At 45.1% G+C, this 15,183-nt stretch overlaps 1 protein-coding gene across 2 annotated transcripts in view; it reads right to left on the bottom strand.

Annotated features, from left to right (window-relative positions):
* Positions 1-15,183, bottom strand: part of PRKCH (protein kinase C eta) — a 221,954-nt gene that overhangs the window by 17,497 nt on the left and 189,274 nt on the right. The window contains exons 11-12 of one of the 2 annotated variants that reach the window (XR_013827258.1): positions 4,733-4,871; positions 3,891-4,116 (exon numbers count right to left, since the gene is read on the bottom strand). Coding sequence is in view for 1 of the 2 variants with exons in the window: in XM_079914274.1 (XP_079770400.1) it covers positions 3,891-4,079; positions 4,733-4,871 (328 nt within the window). In the remaining variant the exon portion in view is untranslated. The remainder of the gene's footprint in view (positions 1-3,890; positions 4,117-4,732; positions 4,872-15,183) is intronic. The other variant, XM_079914274.1, reaches the window with a different exon arrangement.

The following is a 15,183-nucleotide window of genomic DNA, read 5'->3' on the forward strand; positions in this document are numbered from 1 at the left end:
AAGCTGAAATTCTACGTCCCTTAAACCCTAGCTCTCCACCCACCCACGCCGCCAGCCCTCGGCACCACCATTCTGCTTCTGTCTCTATGAATGACTATTCTAGGTACCTCCTGTTAGTGGAATCATACATTTGTCCCTTTGTATTTGGCTTATTTCATTAAGCATAATTCATTCAAGGTTCATCCAGGTTATAACGTGCATCAGAATTTCCTTCCTTTGTAAGGCTGACTAACACATTTTGTTTATCCATTCATCTATTGATGGACACTTAGGTTGCTTCCACCTTTTAGATGTTGTGAATAGTGCTATGAACATCGATGTACAAATGTGTTCGAGCCCCTGCTTTCAATTCTTTGGGATATACAAGCAGAAATGGAATTGCTAGGTCATATGGTACTTCTATGTTTAATTTTCTGAGGAACTGCCTGCTAGATTACTTTCCGCAGTGCCTGCATCATTTTATATTCCCATGCGAGTTGCGCAAGGGTTCTAATTTATTTGTTTGTTTTAAGTAATGTGCTGAATGGTCTTTGGTGAGTCACAATTTCTCTGGACCTCAGTTTCCTCATCTATTAAATGAAGGAATGTTAATGGATAATCTCTTAGGTTTCTAGTAGCAATTAAAAAAAAACTGTAATGGTCTAATTGAATCAAGTTGCAATTACAGCCAGAAAGCAGTTTAAATCGTTTCCTAATACAATAAATATAGTCATAATTTTTCAGAGAAAAGGGCAAAGGATCTAAAAATACACCCAGGGCTTCCCTGGTGGCACAGCGGTTAAGAGTCCGCTTGCCAATGCAGGGGACAGGGGTTCGAGCCCTGGTCTAGGAAGATCCCACATGCCACTGAACAACTAAGCCCGTGCGCCACAACTACTGAGCCTGCGCTCTAGAGCCGGTGAGCCTCAACCATCGAAGCCCGCATGCCTAGAGCCCGTGCTCCGCAACAAGAGAAGCCACCGCAATGAGAAGCCCGTGCACCGCAACTAAGACTAGTCCCCGCTCGCCGCAACTAGAGAAAGCCCACGCGCAGCAACGAAGACTCAACGCAGCCAAAAAATAAATTAATTAATTAAAAAATAATAAAAATGCACCCAGCTCTCACTGATGACAGTGGTGGCTGCTTCCTGAGCACCTACTCTGTGCTCAGCACTGTTCCAACTGTCCTCCACGCATTATCTCAGAGCCTGAGGGTACACATGTGGAAACCGAGGAGCGGCAAAATTGTGCCATCTTCCCGAGGTCCCACAGCCAGCAGGTGAAAGAGTCAATATCTGCCCTCGGACAGCGCTGCTCTGGAGGCAGGTTCCTCCCCACCACGCCCTGACCCTTCGCTCCTGGGTGCTTCGCCCCGAGTCTTCAGTGCTCTTCCCTGTTTTCTGTCTTGTCTTTGATCACACTTCTGTTTAGATGTCTCAGTCCTCTGCCAAGAACAGCTGAATTTCCTCAGCTACAGCATTTATTTTTAGGTCTGGAGGCTGAAATGTACAAAACTGTCTCAGAAATCCTCTCGGTGACTGTTTTTTAGTAATTTTCTCTGACACCTTTTCCAGTGTTTTCCAGAAAATCACTTTTAAGGTACACTCCTTGAAGGAGGAAGAAACAGAATGCTTACTATGTTCCTGTGTGGTTTACATATGCATTCACTGCATCTGGGCAGTAACCCTATGACATGGATTTTATTACCTCAATTTTATAAGATTTTATGAGCAAGGACACGGAGATTCAGAGAGGTGTGTTAGCTCATCAAGGTCACTCAGCCAGAATGTAACAGAGCTGGGAGATAAGACCGCCACGGGGTGAAACCCAAGCTCCTTCCTAGGGGGGAGACTCCCGGCAGAACACAGAGAGCCACTTAGGAAAATCAGTGCTCGGCCAGTGACACACCATGACCCGCTACCATGACCCGCTGAGCTGCTAGCATTAGAAAGGGGCCAAAATAAAGGGAAGTGAAGAGGTTCACAGCTTCGCAGAAGAAAGTAGAGGGAACAACTCAGTCCACACTGAAGAGTAGATTCTCTTTAGGCACCAGAGGCTCTGTTTTCTCCCAGAACAAAGATTGTGGAGGGAGGATATTCCTGGATAACATATATTCTAGTTACCAAAAATATTTCTATATACATCAAAGATATAGTTTAAAGTAATTGGGGGAGGGATAAATTAGGAGCTTGGGATTAACATACACACACTACTACATATAAAATAGATAAACAACAAGAACCTACTGGATGGCACAGGGAACTCTACTCAGTACCCTGTAATAACCTATATGGGAAAAGAATCTGAAAAAGAATGAATACATGTATATATATATAACTGAATTACTCCGCTGTACACCTGAAACTAATACAACATTTTAAATCAACTATACTTGAATAAAAGTAAAAAAAAAAAAAAGTAATTGGATTTATCTGGGTAAGAAGAAACCATCTTAATAGTTCCATATGATCTTAACATTGCTTAGTGCCTGTTCTAGGTTTTACAGGGATTGAGTTAAAAGGGATGAAATTTAGGTCCCAGATTTAGTCAGAAAGAATTCTCTTAAGAGGATTCTAAATGCCAGAAAGAGGTTGAGGACTCCTAAAAACTGGAAATAAAAAAATTGAGAGAAGCAGATGTGGGTTAATGTTCAACTCAAACGATGATGTGGTCTCTAAAGACCACCGTAGAGGATTCTCAGGGACAATCATCCCATCAGCCCCAGGACACAGTGATCTGTATACAAAGTGTCCTTAAAATGACACTAATTATATGACTGGAGATTTCTTTTTCTTTTTTTTTTAAGATTTTTTATTTTTTGATGTGGACCATTTTTAAACCATTCAATAAGACTTTACTGAATTTGTTACAATGTTGTTTCTGTTTTATGCTTTGGGTTTTTGGCCATGAGACATGTGGGATCTTAGCTCCCTGAGGAGGGATCAAACACATACCCCCTGCATTGAAGGTGAAGTCTTAACCACTGGACCACCAGGGAAGTCCCTGTGACTGGCAATTTCTAAAGAGAGACAAGTCTTTCACCAGCATGGCTAATTAGTTTTTTTGTCTCAAATCACTGGAAAGGATATGATTTGAGCAAAGTAATTCTTATCCCATAGATACTATCCAGGAGAGAATGGATTGTTCTGAGTTTTCCCTATTTGAAGAATATTCATCTTTATTCCTCCTATGCATTTAGTGGGAAATAAATAATACCTGATTTTCTAATACAGAACTGACCCAAATGATATGTTATTCTCTCATTACATGTTACTTTCTGATTTTCAACATAAAGCATCAGATCCACTTTCTTCCACACTTGAAAATAAGGCTTCCAGCACAATGCCTTAAATGCACGAATGAAAGACTTTTTCAGTGTGATATTCTACACTGCACCTGAATCCTGGGCCTGGCACCTGACTTGCACAAGGATAACATGGAAGCAAATGAGATCTTGCACAACTTTGGAAAACCTCTCTTCTCCTCTCCCAGCACTACGGGAAAGGCCCCTTCATCCTTCGATGTTGCCGACAGAAACACAATCCGTATCGAAACAACCGGGAGTGCTGTTCACATGACCCAACGGCCTTAGGTGTCCCGACTGGATGAAGCGGGAGCATCACTTCACCTACACTGAAGCCACAAGTGCTAGAAATACTTGATAGATGGCAAACAATGCTATCAACTGCTCATGCATCGGCTCCAAAATAACTATTGCGTAAGAGAAAAAAAACAGCCTGAGAAAACCCTGCTTCTTTGATTCTACAGATTAAAACACAGATTTCAGTTAGAGCTGGTAGCTTCCTGGCGGGTGGTATTCAAAAACAAACAAACCAACCTGAAGCCCAAGAAGCACACTCGTCAAGCTGGTTTGCAGTAGTTCAAAAGCTGGCCGAGCGCACCAGACTTACAGATTTCAGGATCCCTGTGGCATCTTCATGCAGCCACGTCGGGTAGACCACTTCATCGTTCAGTATGGCTTCAAAGAGGTCATCTTCGTTCTCTGCTTCGAAGGGCGCGTGGCCACACAGCATCTCGTAGAGCAGCACGCCCATTGCCCACCAATCCACTGCGGGCCCGTAGAGCATCTCCTGGAGGATCTGTGCACAGGGGTAATGTGAGAAGAATTTCGTGCATCTGATGAACAAATGCATCATTAATGACGAAGGAAAATGATGGATTAGGAGATGAAGTAAAACAAGGGAGTTTCCTGCATTGGCATACGTGTTTCATTCCGTCTCTAGAGGGTGGTCTGTTCTCCCTGGGGTCAATTCAGAGGCCTTGTCATCCAGGTGATCAAACATCTATGGCCTGCTTAGGCCAAAGGAATAGTATATGCAGATCCAAACCAGAAAGCGTTTTGGAACTGTATCTGTGGGCTCACTCACTCCTATGGGAAAGATTCAAGAGCTTGTCTTTATTTCTGCTAAATGGGGCTGGGATCAAAGCAACTGAGTAGAGGCAAAGAAAAAAATTAAATAGCTGTGCCTGGAACGTACTTTGTCCTCATTCAGGGCTAAACCCTAAAGCAACTGCAAAGTTTACAAAACTTTTTGACTCACATTTGTATCGGGAGGAACCAAGGACATTTTCAGCCATCATTCACCCAATGAGCCACAAAGGAGTCTGGAGGCGTCAACTTTCAATGCTGCCCACCAGGCTGCAGCACATCAATGCAGCCTGTGTGGCTTTTCTGACGGGGCTGCTAGAGAGCCTGGATTTCCAAAGCTGCTCAAGGAGCAAGCACACTCACCTCTGGAGCAATGTAGTCGGGTGTGCCGCAGAAGGTGGCCGTGGTGACCCCGTTACAGATCCCCTCCTTGCACATTCCAAAGTCTGCCAGTTTACAGTGACCCTCATGGTCCAAAAGTACGTTGTCCAGTTTCAGATCTCTGCAAGAAACAAAAAGCAGCATGTGGTGGGGCAGCCAGGCCCCACGCCATCCACCTGGCTGAGCTGGGTCACGGGATAGGAGATCACGCAGCTGGGAGAGCTTTCTGCACACACCCTTCAAAGGGAACACACTTCCTTGTGTTATCTGGAGAACAAATTTGGATCTGCTCTTGACGTTTGCCTCGTGGTCCCTAGACGATGGTTCCATCTGAATGGGCTAACCACATATCAAAACACAGGTTGCCCATTAGAAACTGAGAACGTGACTTCCAGGCTTCCCACTTACCTTAAGCCCATGAGACATCCACCCACCCGCCCCCTGTTCTCTGGCATCTATCTCTGCCCACTGGACTTCACTCGGTGAACATTCCGGAGCAAGTGGCCACTGTGTGGCACGGACTGTGATAGGCATGAAGAGTACAGACGATCCTTCTTCCTAAGGAACTCACAGTATAATGGGGAGACAAATATTTGCTAGACTGTAAGCTCCATGGAGGAGGGACCAGGTGGGTTTTGTTCACCATTGTGCCTAGCATAGTGCACTCAATAAATATTTGTTCAAAATGTATACATATAGATGTGTGTGTATAGAGATACATGCATACACACACACACACACACACACGGGGGAGGGAGGAGAGGAGCATGAGAAGGGGGTTGGGGAGGGAGACAGAACCAACTGTTGTATAATACAAGCGGCACAAAGGAAGTATGAACTGAGCGCTGTGAGAAACACAAGAAGGAACAATTCATTCCTTCTAGTGGGAGGGGAGAGGGACATTTCCACAGTAGAAACAGACATTGAGCTGGGTCTTAAAACATGAGTCAGCATCTTCCAGACAGGGAAGGGGTGTGAGAAGGTCGCTGTAGGCAGGTGGTCAAGGCTATTACATGGAGCAGACGCAGAGGTGTGAGGTGCAGGTGGGCTCAGGAACCCCACGTGGTGTAGGAAGGATGGAGAGGGGGCTCGCATGGGAACACGGGGGCCATCAAAATGCCAGGGCTAGAAGGCAAAGTTAGGTCCAAACTGTGAAGTATCCTGAATGCCACACTAAGGAATTCTGATATTTAGATACTAGGCGAAAGTGACCCACTGAAGCTCTCTAATTAAGATTTCCAGCTGATGAGAAGAGATCAGCTGGAGGCAGCTGAAGCAGTCCAGGGAAGAGATGACCTGAACGAGGACAGTGACAGATGGAATGAAAACTAGGGGGTCAGTCAGCAGTGCTTTGGTGAAAACACAGTTAGTATTAAGGCTCGATGACCATTTAGAGGGAGATGAGAAGAAGCGGCAAAATTGATGACCCCTGAGTTTCTGTCTTAGATTCAGTGGGTCAGTGGGGACGTGAAGAACCAGGGAAAAGCAAAACAGGGTAAGAAGAGGGTTTGTTCAGGTGTACCCCAGATACACAGAAGCCTCAGATATTATGGTGAGTGCATGACAAAAAGGCACTTACCGTCCCTCGCCCAACCCCTAGGAGCAGCATCCACTTAAGGGAAGTGCGTTTCCAGAAGCAGAACTGTCTGGTAAAAGGCCTCAGTGGAGGCAGGAACATGGGTTGGATGCTAATAAAACTGTCTGCAAGTGAAAGGCAGTGCTCCCCGAACACCCCCTCCCCAACACAGGCTTCTGGCGCCACCTCTGCCATCGCCATGCATATCCGGGCATCATTAAAGACGGAGGTCTGGCACCATGGCAAACTGGGAAAGAGTCCTACACACCGACGCCATTGCCAGCCTCTAAGCTCAGCCTCGGGAGAGGTCCAGAGAAGCAGCTTTGCCTGTGGGGCGACACCTTTCTGCTTTTGGTTTTTGAAGGAATGACGTGCTCAGAGGCAGCCACGCGGACTTATCAGTAAGGAAAAGCTGCCCAGCCAGAAGGCGATGCTAGGTGCCTACCCTTCCCTGGAGGTTTGCAGTCGCCTGCCAGGTGGGAGGCTGCCACGGCCGCGGCCTCCTGGGGCTGTGCTGTTAGGAGTGCTGGCGGCCCCTCACTGGGCATCTTCACGTCCCCAGTGGGCTGTGTCGAGGCACTCATAGCTCTGTTCTCCCATCCCTGCTCTGACAATAAAGGTCTGTTGGGCTGCTTGGCCCAGTGGGAAAGGCTGGTCTCTGTCCAGCCCAGAATCACGCTGTGGCTCAGAGGAAGCAGGTGATGACAGAACTGGCGAGACTGGTTTCCACACTGGGTGCTGTGAGTTGATCCAGCTGGACCATGCAGGTCTTACAGACAGTGGTCACTGGAAGACACCCAGGAATGAAAACCAAGTCCTGTTTTCCAGGAATCCCCGATAAGCGAGGTGAGAGCAGCAGAGCTTTCTCAGACCAGCCTCCTCTCTGTGCTTGCGCTCCAGGCGTCTCCCGGGTGTCAGGCAAAGATGTGCTGGGGACTTGTGCAGCCACCGCAGGAAAGCGAGGCTCCTCTGCCTCTAACCCAAACCCGGCCTCCGTCCTCCAATCAGGCTCCCGCCCCTTTCCCTGAGCAGAATCCCACTTCCCTCACAAGCAATGCTTTCAGTGGGCTGTGGTCTGTGGAAACCATACCCTCCTCCACTGACCCCTAGACACACACACCCAGCGTGAGCAAGATTTGTTTAGCCAGCGTGAAGGCGGAATCCCAAAAGCACAGGTTGGGGGTGAGGATGACACTGGTCACGGCCACTGCCAAGAGCACGGTCTCACGCAGTTGTTCTTCCAGAAGTGGTTTCAGACCCGAGGCCCTATTAGCGCCCGGTTGTCTGGCTCCTCTGGGGACTGATGCAAACATTATAATCTCTAACCTCGGCCAGCCACCTCTAGTCTGTGGCTTCAGGAGAGACCAAGGCCGTGGGGACCCGAGCCTGGGGACTGGCTTTACCAGCACCATGTTCCAGCCCAGCGGTCCAGGCTCGTGTGGTCCTGCTCCCAGAGCGCTCTGACTCTCTCACAGTGCCAAACAGGGTGACTGCATTTCTGAACTCTCCTGAAGGGCTGATAAAGGCTGATACAGTGCCTGATAAGGGCTCGGAAAGGATTTCCTTGGGTAGCAGAAACAAGTGCTAACAGAAACCCACAACGGTCTAAAGAGCTGGCCTGAGATTACACAGGAGAGCTTGTCACTAACGACCCAGGTAAAGGGGTTTGGTTGTTTACTGCTCAGCAGCTGTCACAGGTAGCAGGAATTGCTCGGGGAGAGAAAAGTGCTTTGTCATCAGTTTTCTAAGCTGCCCGTCACGATGCCCTCTGCACACGGCAGTCTTGGAACACAGCCCCGACACTCAGGACACAGACCCGAGCAGCGCTGGGGATGAGCCTCAGCCTGGTCATAGGATGCCCCAGGACACAGAGGCAGGTTATATACCTCAGTCCTGAGTTTGCAGTCTCATTTTAGGTATTCTCAGAACCGGACCAGCCCTGAGGGAAATGCCGTTGCTCGTTTCACACCAGATGCTACCTAATAGGACAAAACTCTCAAATTGGGATGCTAAGGGGGTTCGATTAAGAGCATAACAGAATCCCAGGCTATCAGTTCTGCTCTCAGCCCAGATATCTCCAACCTCCACTGTGGGGTCTGTTCTAATGTCCCCAGCTAGTCAACTCTGTCCCCGGAGCACGCAGCTCGGAGCCCTACGAAAGCACACCTTTCACTGCACTCCAGAAGACTCTGTCTATGCACCTGTCTCCCCCCGTGGCTGGGGCTGAACCTTATTCCTCCTTAGTCTCAGCTCGGGGCTGGCAGAAGATGCTGACCAAAGACATAAGCAGAAGAATGTCAGATGGATAACAGTGAGTCGTGCTGGTCAGTTCAGAGCCTGTTTTATTTTTAGGGGAAGGAAGGAAGTTCCATAAACTTCACTGGGACTTTTGTTCCAAAGTAATTAAACCCATAAAAATCCATGCGCTTTACCCCTTAGAGAGAGATTCCAGGGGAAAAGAAGAGCCCTGAAATATAAGTTCAAATTCTTTGCTTTAGTGAAGCTGGAGGAAAGAAACTGCTTTGAGAGGGGCAATTATAAAGCAGAGAGGACCCAAGCATAATCCTTTCCCCTGGTTTACACGCAGACGGAAGAGGGTTTTCAAACAGATGCAAAGGTTACAGAACCATTTATGGCCACGGTCAGCTTCCGCTCTAAGGGTAAATAGATATCTTCACTTCAACAACAACAACAAAAAAAGCAAAAAAGTCACCCTCTGACTCCCGAATTGAATATGAAATATGCAGAGGTCCGTTTTTGGCTTTGGAGCTCCTCAGCCTCCTCTGCCCACATGTAACTCGGCAGCCAAAGTTAACAAGGCTACACAATGAAGACTACAAGTTCATACAGGGCAGAGGCTCAGATCCTAAACTGCTGAATACACAGTTACGGGCTCATCACGCATTAGCTTATTGAGCGCTTGTATTTAATAGCTATACCTTTGTTATGCAAGCACAGAAGGGTAGAAAGAGTTATTTTACCCTCCCTGATGGTCTGAAAGGTACATTGTTCTTGCTGGGTAATCAGGGTTACTTAAAATGCCCACAGTGGTTTCAGAGAGGATTCTCAAGTGGTTGAAGACAAAGGAAATTCAGAAATTGTATTTATTTTGTTTCCACCATGAGCTATTCTGAGAGTCATAAAACATAATGACAAGAGACTTACTGCTTAGATCACTAGAATCAGTTACTCTTCCAAAAGAAATAAAGGACAGTGAGCTGAGAGCTGGCTCCCTGAACAAGAATGCATCTAAGAGGCTATTCAGTAGCTATTTTTAATGTATTTACAAAAATTTTTATCTTGGAAAACTTCAAACTTATACAAAAGTATAGTGAATAACACAACGACTCCCGCAGTGATCTCACAGCAAAAGCCGCTATCGATGCCCAATCCTGTTTCAGCTGTGCATTTTCTCCCTTGTTGACCCACCTGTTCCAGATCTGGAAGCAAATCCAAAACATGAAATCATCTCATTTATCCATACTTTACTATCTAAATCTAAATGACAACAATTTTTTAATGAAGTACAACTTTGCTATTAGTTTTCCTAAAATATACAGTCAATACACTATTGTAAGTATATTGCTTTTTGTCTGTTTGCTCATTTGGGGGTATGTGTGTGTCCAGAGAACCTGAAAAAACCTTCTGTGGATGACGATGATGATGATAATAACAACAACAATCAGTGTCATTAGCAGCTGACATACATTGAATGTTCACTAAATGCTAAGTGCTTTATCCATATTCTTATTTTACCTTCAAAACAACCCTATGAAGTAGGCTCTACACCAACATCATTTAGTGAGCCAGGGATAGAGTCAGGATTTGAACTCAGCTCTGCTCACCTCCCTCCAAGGCCTGGGCTCCAAACCCACTACAACAGGCACACTCTCTTCCATGCAGTACTATTGTGTCACTGGCTAATCCTCCTAGTAGACTGCTTCCTGAGAGGACTACATCAATTGAGAAACAAGAACCATCTGAAAATCAACAAATATCCTGACCCTGAATTATGCCCAAAGGCCATTTTTGTGCACATTATTAAAGGCATGATCAAAATTCTGGAAAAACACTTTTTTTGCTTTGGTTCTTAGCTTGTGCATGGAGGAGCTGACTGGATTTCACACAATCCTTGAAGGTACAGGAGTAAGGGAATGCATAGCAAATCCCTCTCTAGTTGTCAAATATTGAGAAGGTAACTTGCTGCCCTCTTCTAAGGAAGAGAGGCTGGCATGTGGGCAAGAGTTAAGAGGTGGCATTTGCCAAGGGAGTGAATTTGGATTATGATCTTAGTTTCAAAACAAAACCATTTAGGGCTGGCTTGGGTTTTGAATACGTGGGTTTATATAAACTTGACATGTTTTCAAAGCAAGACGGACTGTATTAAATTGGTAAAAGAATTTTGAAAAGTCACTGAAATAACAAAAGCCTAAAATTTGGTTTTATCACAAGTTAGATATGGTAATGCCATTCATGTCACCTCAGAGAAGACATTCAGACATTCATCCACCCAGCAAAGCTTTGGGTGCCATCTGTGAGCCAGGCAATATGCAAGGGACTCAGAATATTGAAGGGGGCAGGAAATGGCAGGAGCCTGATATACCAGGGTCCAGGGAAGATTTCAGTCTTCAGCCCACGAGTTAAAAGAAACCACTGAAAGGTCTTCCACAGGAGAAGGATAGCATTAATCTGATTTCACAACAAGCCTCCAGCCACAGGAAGGAGAATAGGTCAGAGGGGATGAGAACAAACATGAAGAGACCAGCTGGGAAGCTAATGGAGTATTCAGAAAAGAACTGATGGTGGCCTGGATCAGGGTGGGGCAGTAAGGTAAAGAGAACTCGATCGATGGAGAACTACTAGGGGAAAAAAAGCAATGGGATTTAGTAATGCAAGGACGTAGAAGGTAAAAGGAAAGAAGGTGTGAGCATGTTCTGGCTCAAAGAATTTATTTTGGACATACTGAGGTATTTTTTAGACATCTGAGTGGAGATGTTTAATGGGCAGCTGAATATACATGGCTAGAACTCAGATGAAAGGCCAGGCAAAGGATAGAAATTTGCAAGTCATTAGCTGGGTGTGGATGAGTTCACCTGGGGAGGGAGAATGGAATAAAAAGGAGAGGGCTTGGTACTAAGCTTTGGGAAGTGTATCCTGAGGATAACATCCCTGGTCTTTTTCACACTGAGACCACAAACACTACAGAGAAATGATAGTCAGAGTGGGTAGCATAGCTGAGTGCCGGGAAGCAGGGATCCAACTCTTTTGCTTCCAGTGGATCATATGTGGTCCTGTTAAGATTTAAAAGGATTAGAAAACATTACCCTTTTACATTCAAAACCATCTTATGGATTCTTTCTAGGTTAAACTGTCAACCTCTGCTACATGAAGTGATGATTTGGAGAGTGTAAACGTAAGTCTTATTTTACAAAGATGTTTGTTGCTGTATTGTGCATAACAGCAAATTTTGGAAGCAAGCTAATTTATTTATTAATAGGGGAACAGCTAAATAAATTATGGTATATCCATGACAGAATTTTATGAAAGCTCTTAAAATCGTATGAAGGGCAAAAAATGCAGGGAAATATTTATGACAGAATTTTTGTCTTTTGAAAGTTATTTCTTTGGGGATTATACAAGTACTATTTTCATTACCTAAAATTTGGTCATTCCTGAAAAAATTATGGCGAAAATGACAGGTTCCTAGTCGTCCAATCTTTTCTTCTTAATGCTACACTACCATAAATCAGGAATTAACTTGCTTTTCTCACTTAATGAACTTTTGGACACATTTCTATATCCTGTAGATCTGCCTCATTCTTTGTAATGGTTACAAAAAATTCCATTATAAAGATGTTTCATAATTTAACTAGTCCCCTCTCTATGAACATTTAGATTGTTTCTAATTGTTTGCATCTTCAAACAATGGAGTAATGAACATTATTTGCACTCTTGTAGGAGGGTTAAATTTTTAGAAGTGGAAATGCTGTGTCAAAGGGTATGACTATTTAAAATTTAAATAGATGTTGAGCAACGGCCCTCCAAAAAGCTAGTACCAATTTATACTCCCACCAATAGTGTACGAGAGCATCCGTTTAGCTTCCTTATTCAGGTTAGATGTAATCATCCTTGTATCCTTGCCAATTTGCTAGGGGAAAATGATCTCATTGCTTTAACTTCATTTCCTGATAATTGAGATTAATCTTTAAAATATATATATGGTTAATGGCCATTTGTATTTCTTCTGTTGCCTACTCACAAGTTTTACTATTTTAAAATTTGAGTTATTTTTTAGATTCTTTTTTAGAGGCTCCTTATACATTATGGATAGAAGTAATTTGTTATATGGGTTGCAAATATTATTGTTCAGCTTGTTTTTGTTTTGTTTATGGTAACTTTCATATTTTTATATAGTCAAATCTATCAATCTTTTTATAGCTGCTGGGTTTCACAACTTATTTACAGACTGATACGATTCTAAATAAAAAAGCAGAACACGAAATTGTATTTTCAATATTCTCTTATGTTACAGTTGTTGGAGTGGGGGACAGAGGGAAGAAAGAAAGACAGGAGGGAAAAGGGAGAGGTGGGAAAAGCTAAAAGAAAACGATTACAAGTTTATTTCTAGGTTATATGTTTATGAATGATTTTTCCTTTTTTGTATTTTCTAAATTTTATAGGAATTACGTATTACTTTGATAGCCAGCAAACAGTCATAAAATATGTATTTACATCTTTTGGCTTTAATCCTTTTCTTTGGTCTCTCTACTGTTTAAGGTTGTAATTCCCAAGGAAGATGTGGAGGGAAAGTGATCTACTGGTAGGAATGGAAAGGATTTATTCTGGAACCCGGGCCGTAAGGGAACGTTGAAAAAAATCACCTTACTCGCTTAGGGAATGTGAACATTTGTGGACTCAGAATTCTGACCTGTTGTCATAAGCTCATTTTTTGAGCCACTGAAATTACCAATGCTTGTGGATAGCACTGGTATTTTCCATAGCCCTGCGACATGTCCCTGTAGTCTTAACCAACTTAAGTACGAAAATGAGGCCCTGCTAAAAGAAGCAACGTTCCCAATTATTAAATGAGGTCCCCATGCCATTTGTCCTCATGAAGTGACAATCTATCTGGTGTTTGTGAGGCTGATCTATTGCAACATCAGCTTAAGAACAAATACATGAGGCATGAACATTCATTATTATGAAGGTAAATGCGAAATAACTTAACTTTCCGGTAAATGAAAGTCGGTAAAACAATTTCCAACCCAGGAAGTGTTAGAGGCTCCTTTGTGGCTCTTTTCCCCCTACCTTTTCATACTTCTTCCCAACAGCTATTTGAGATGGGAAATGATCACAAAAATGACTCCGTGGCGAGTCTGGCTATTATACTCCCTTTAAAACGGGGCCAGGGACTCACGAACTAACCCCCCACAGACCAGGTGCTGGGCTCTAACCAGTGCTGGTGTTTGGTGCACTTGATATGCAGGTCGCCTGTTTCCACCTTCACTCCTGTGTACACACAGGACCAACTTAACTTGAGCAAAGGGACTGAAAGATTGCCCCTTGCCTTGTCTTATGGTAGGAAAAATAAGTGCAAAGAAAACATTCGTTGACTCTCTGGACAAATGCAAGAGGCAATGAGTTTGGTTAATGTCCACACTGCAGGTCACACACCTCCTTAGGACCATCCAATGAATGAGCCATCAAACCAGCAGTTGAGCCTTCGATATGTATCTTTTCCTTCCACACCCCCCCACTCCCAGGAGGGCTGAAATTCCCTGGCTGAAGCGGCACAAATTTATTTAGCACTCCTTACAGTACTCTTATTTTATAGTTGCCAAGAAAACCTCTCTCAGCGACACTTCTTGCCAAAACGCTTCCTACGTGATACCTGACAGCATTCGCTGAGAGAGCCGGAGGCAGGGTGGAGGGCTTCAGACAAAGACACCAGGGAGATGACAGCCCCTTGGTGGTCAGGGAACTCCTGGCCATTGGGCCTAGCTCCGACCACACAGAAAAGATGCCAGGCCCAACGGCATACCTGGACTTGATGGTCCAGGGGGCACAAAGTGATCAACATGCTGAATCCCGCTTTAACTCCGCAGGCCCCCCGACTGCAGAGAGCCGAGTGCAGCTGCTCCATGGAAAACTACCTGCCGGGGCAGCGTGGCTTTCCAACCACAGAAATCCAACAAGGAAATGGAGGTTCTCAGCTAGCAAGACCGCAAATAGCATCAGTGAGTCACAGGGATACTGAGAGCCTGCAAGCTGGGGTCACGGTAGGCGGGGAGGAGACCCTCCCTGGCTGGCCGTCTGCAGGGCACGTGCATGAAGATGAAGGATGGAAAGATTTCCAATAAGGAGGAATCAGAGCGTGGCTCCCTCCTAAGCAGAAAGATTTTAATGACAATCAGGGCAGCTGTGGAGGAGGGGGGGCGATGGGCAGGGGCAGACGGATCCAACCAGGTTTATGTCGGACACACAGTGCCAATACCAACAAACGGGTTCACAGAGTGAAACTCTGTTAACGTTACCGGGCACACAGCACTAGGGAAATGCTAGCCATGGTTTCTGGAGACGCTGGAGACAGTGTAAGGGACAATGAGACATCTTAACTTGTCTAGCTGCGGCTGGTTCCCTCTAAGGAAACCCAAGACTCTTCTGACTAATGAGACTAGATCCTGTCACTGGGGCTGGTTCCCTGAAGCCAGTCCACTGCGAAGAAACAGTAATGTCCCTCCTCTGCCAGGGGTACAGCTTGGGGCAAACAAGCAGCAGAAGCTGGTGCAGCCATTTGCTGAAGGAACATGCAGCCTTGCAGACCACGTGAAGGGGGACGTGGGTACTGCTGGGAGGG

Source organism: Stenella coeruleoalba (genome assembly GCF_951394435.1).
Source record: "Stenella coeruleoalba genome assembly, chromosome: 2".
Lineage (NCBI taxonomy): Eukaryota > Metazoa > Chordata > Mammalia > Artiodactyla > Delphinidae > Stenella > Stenella coeruleoalba.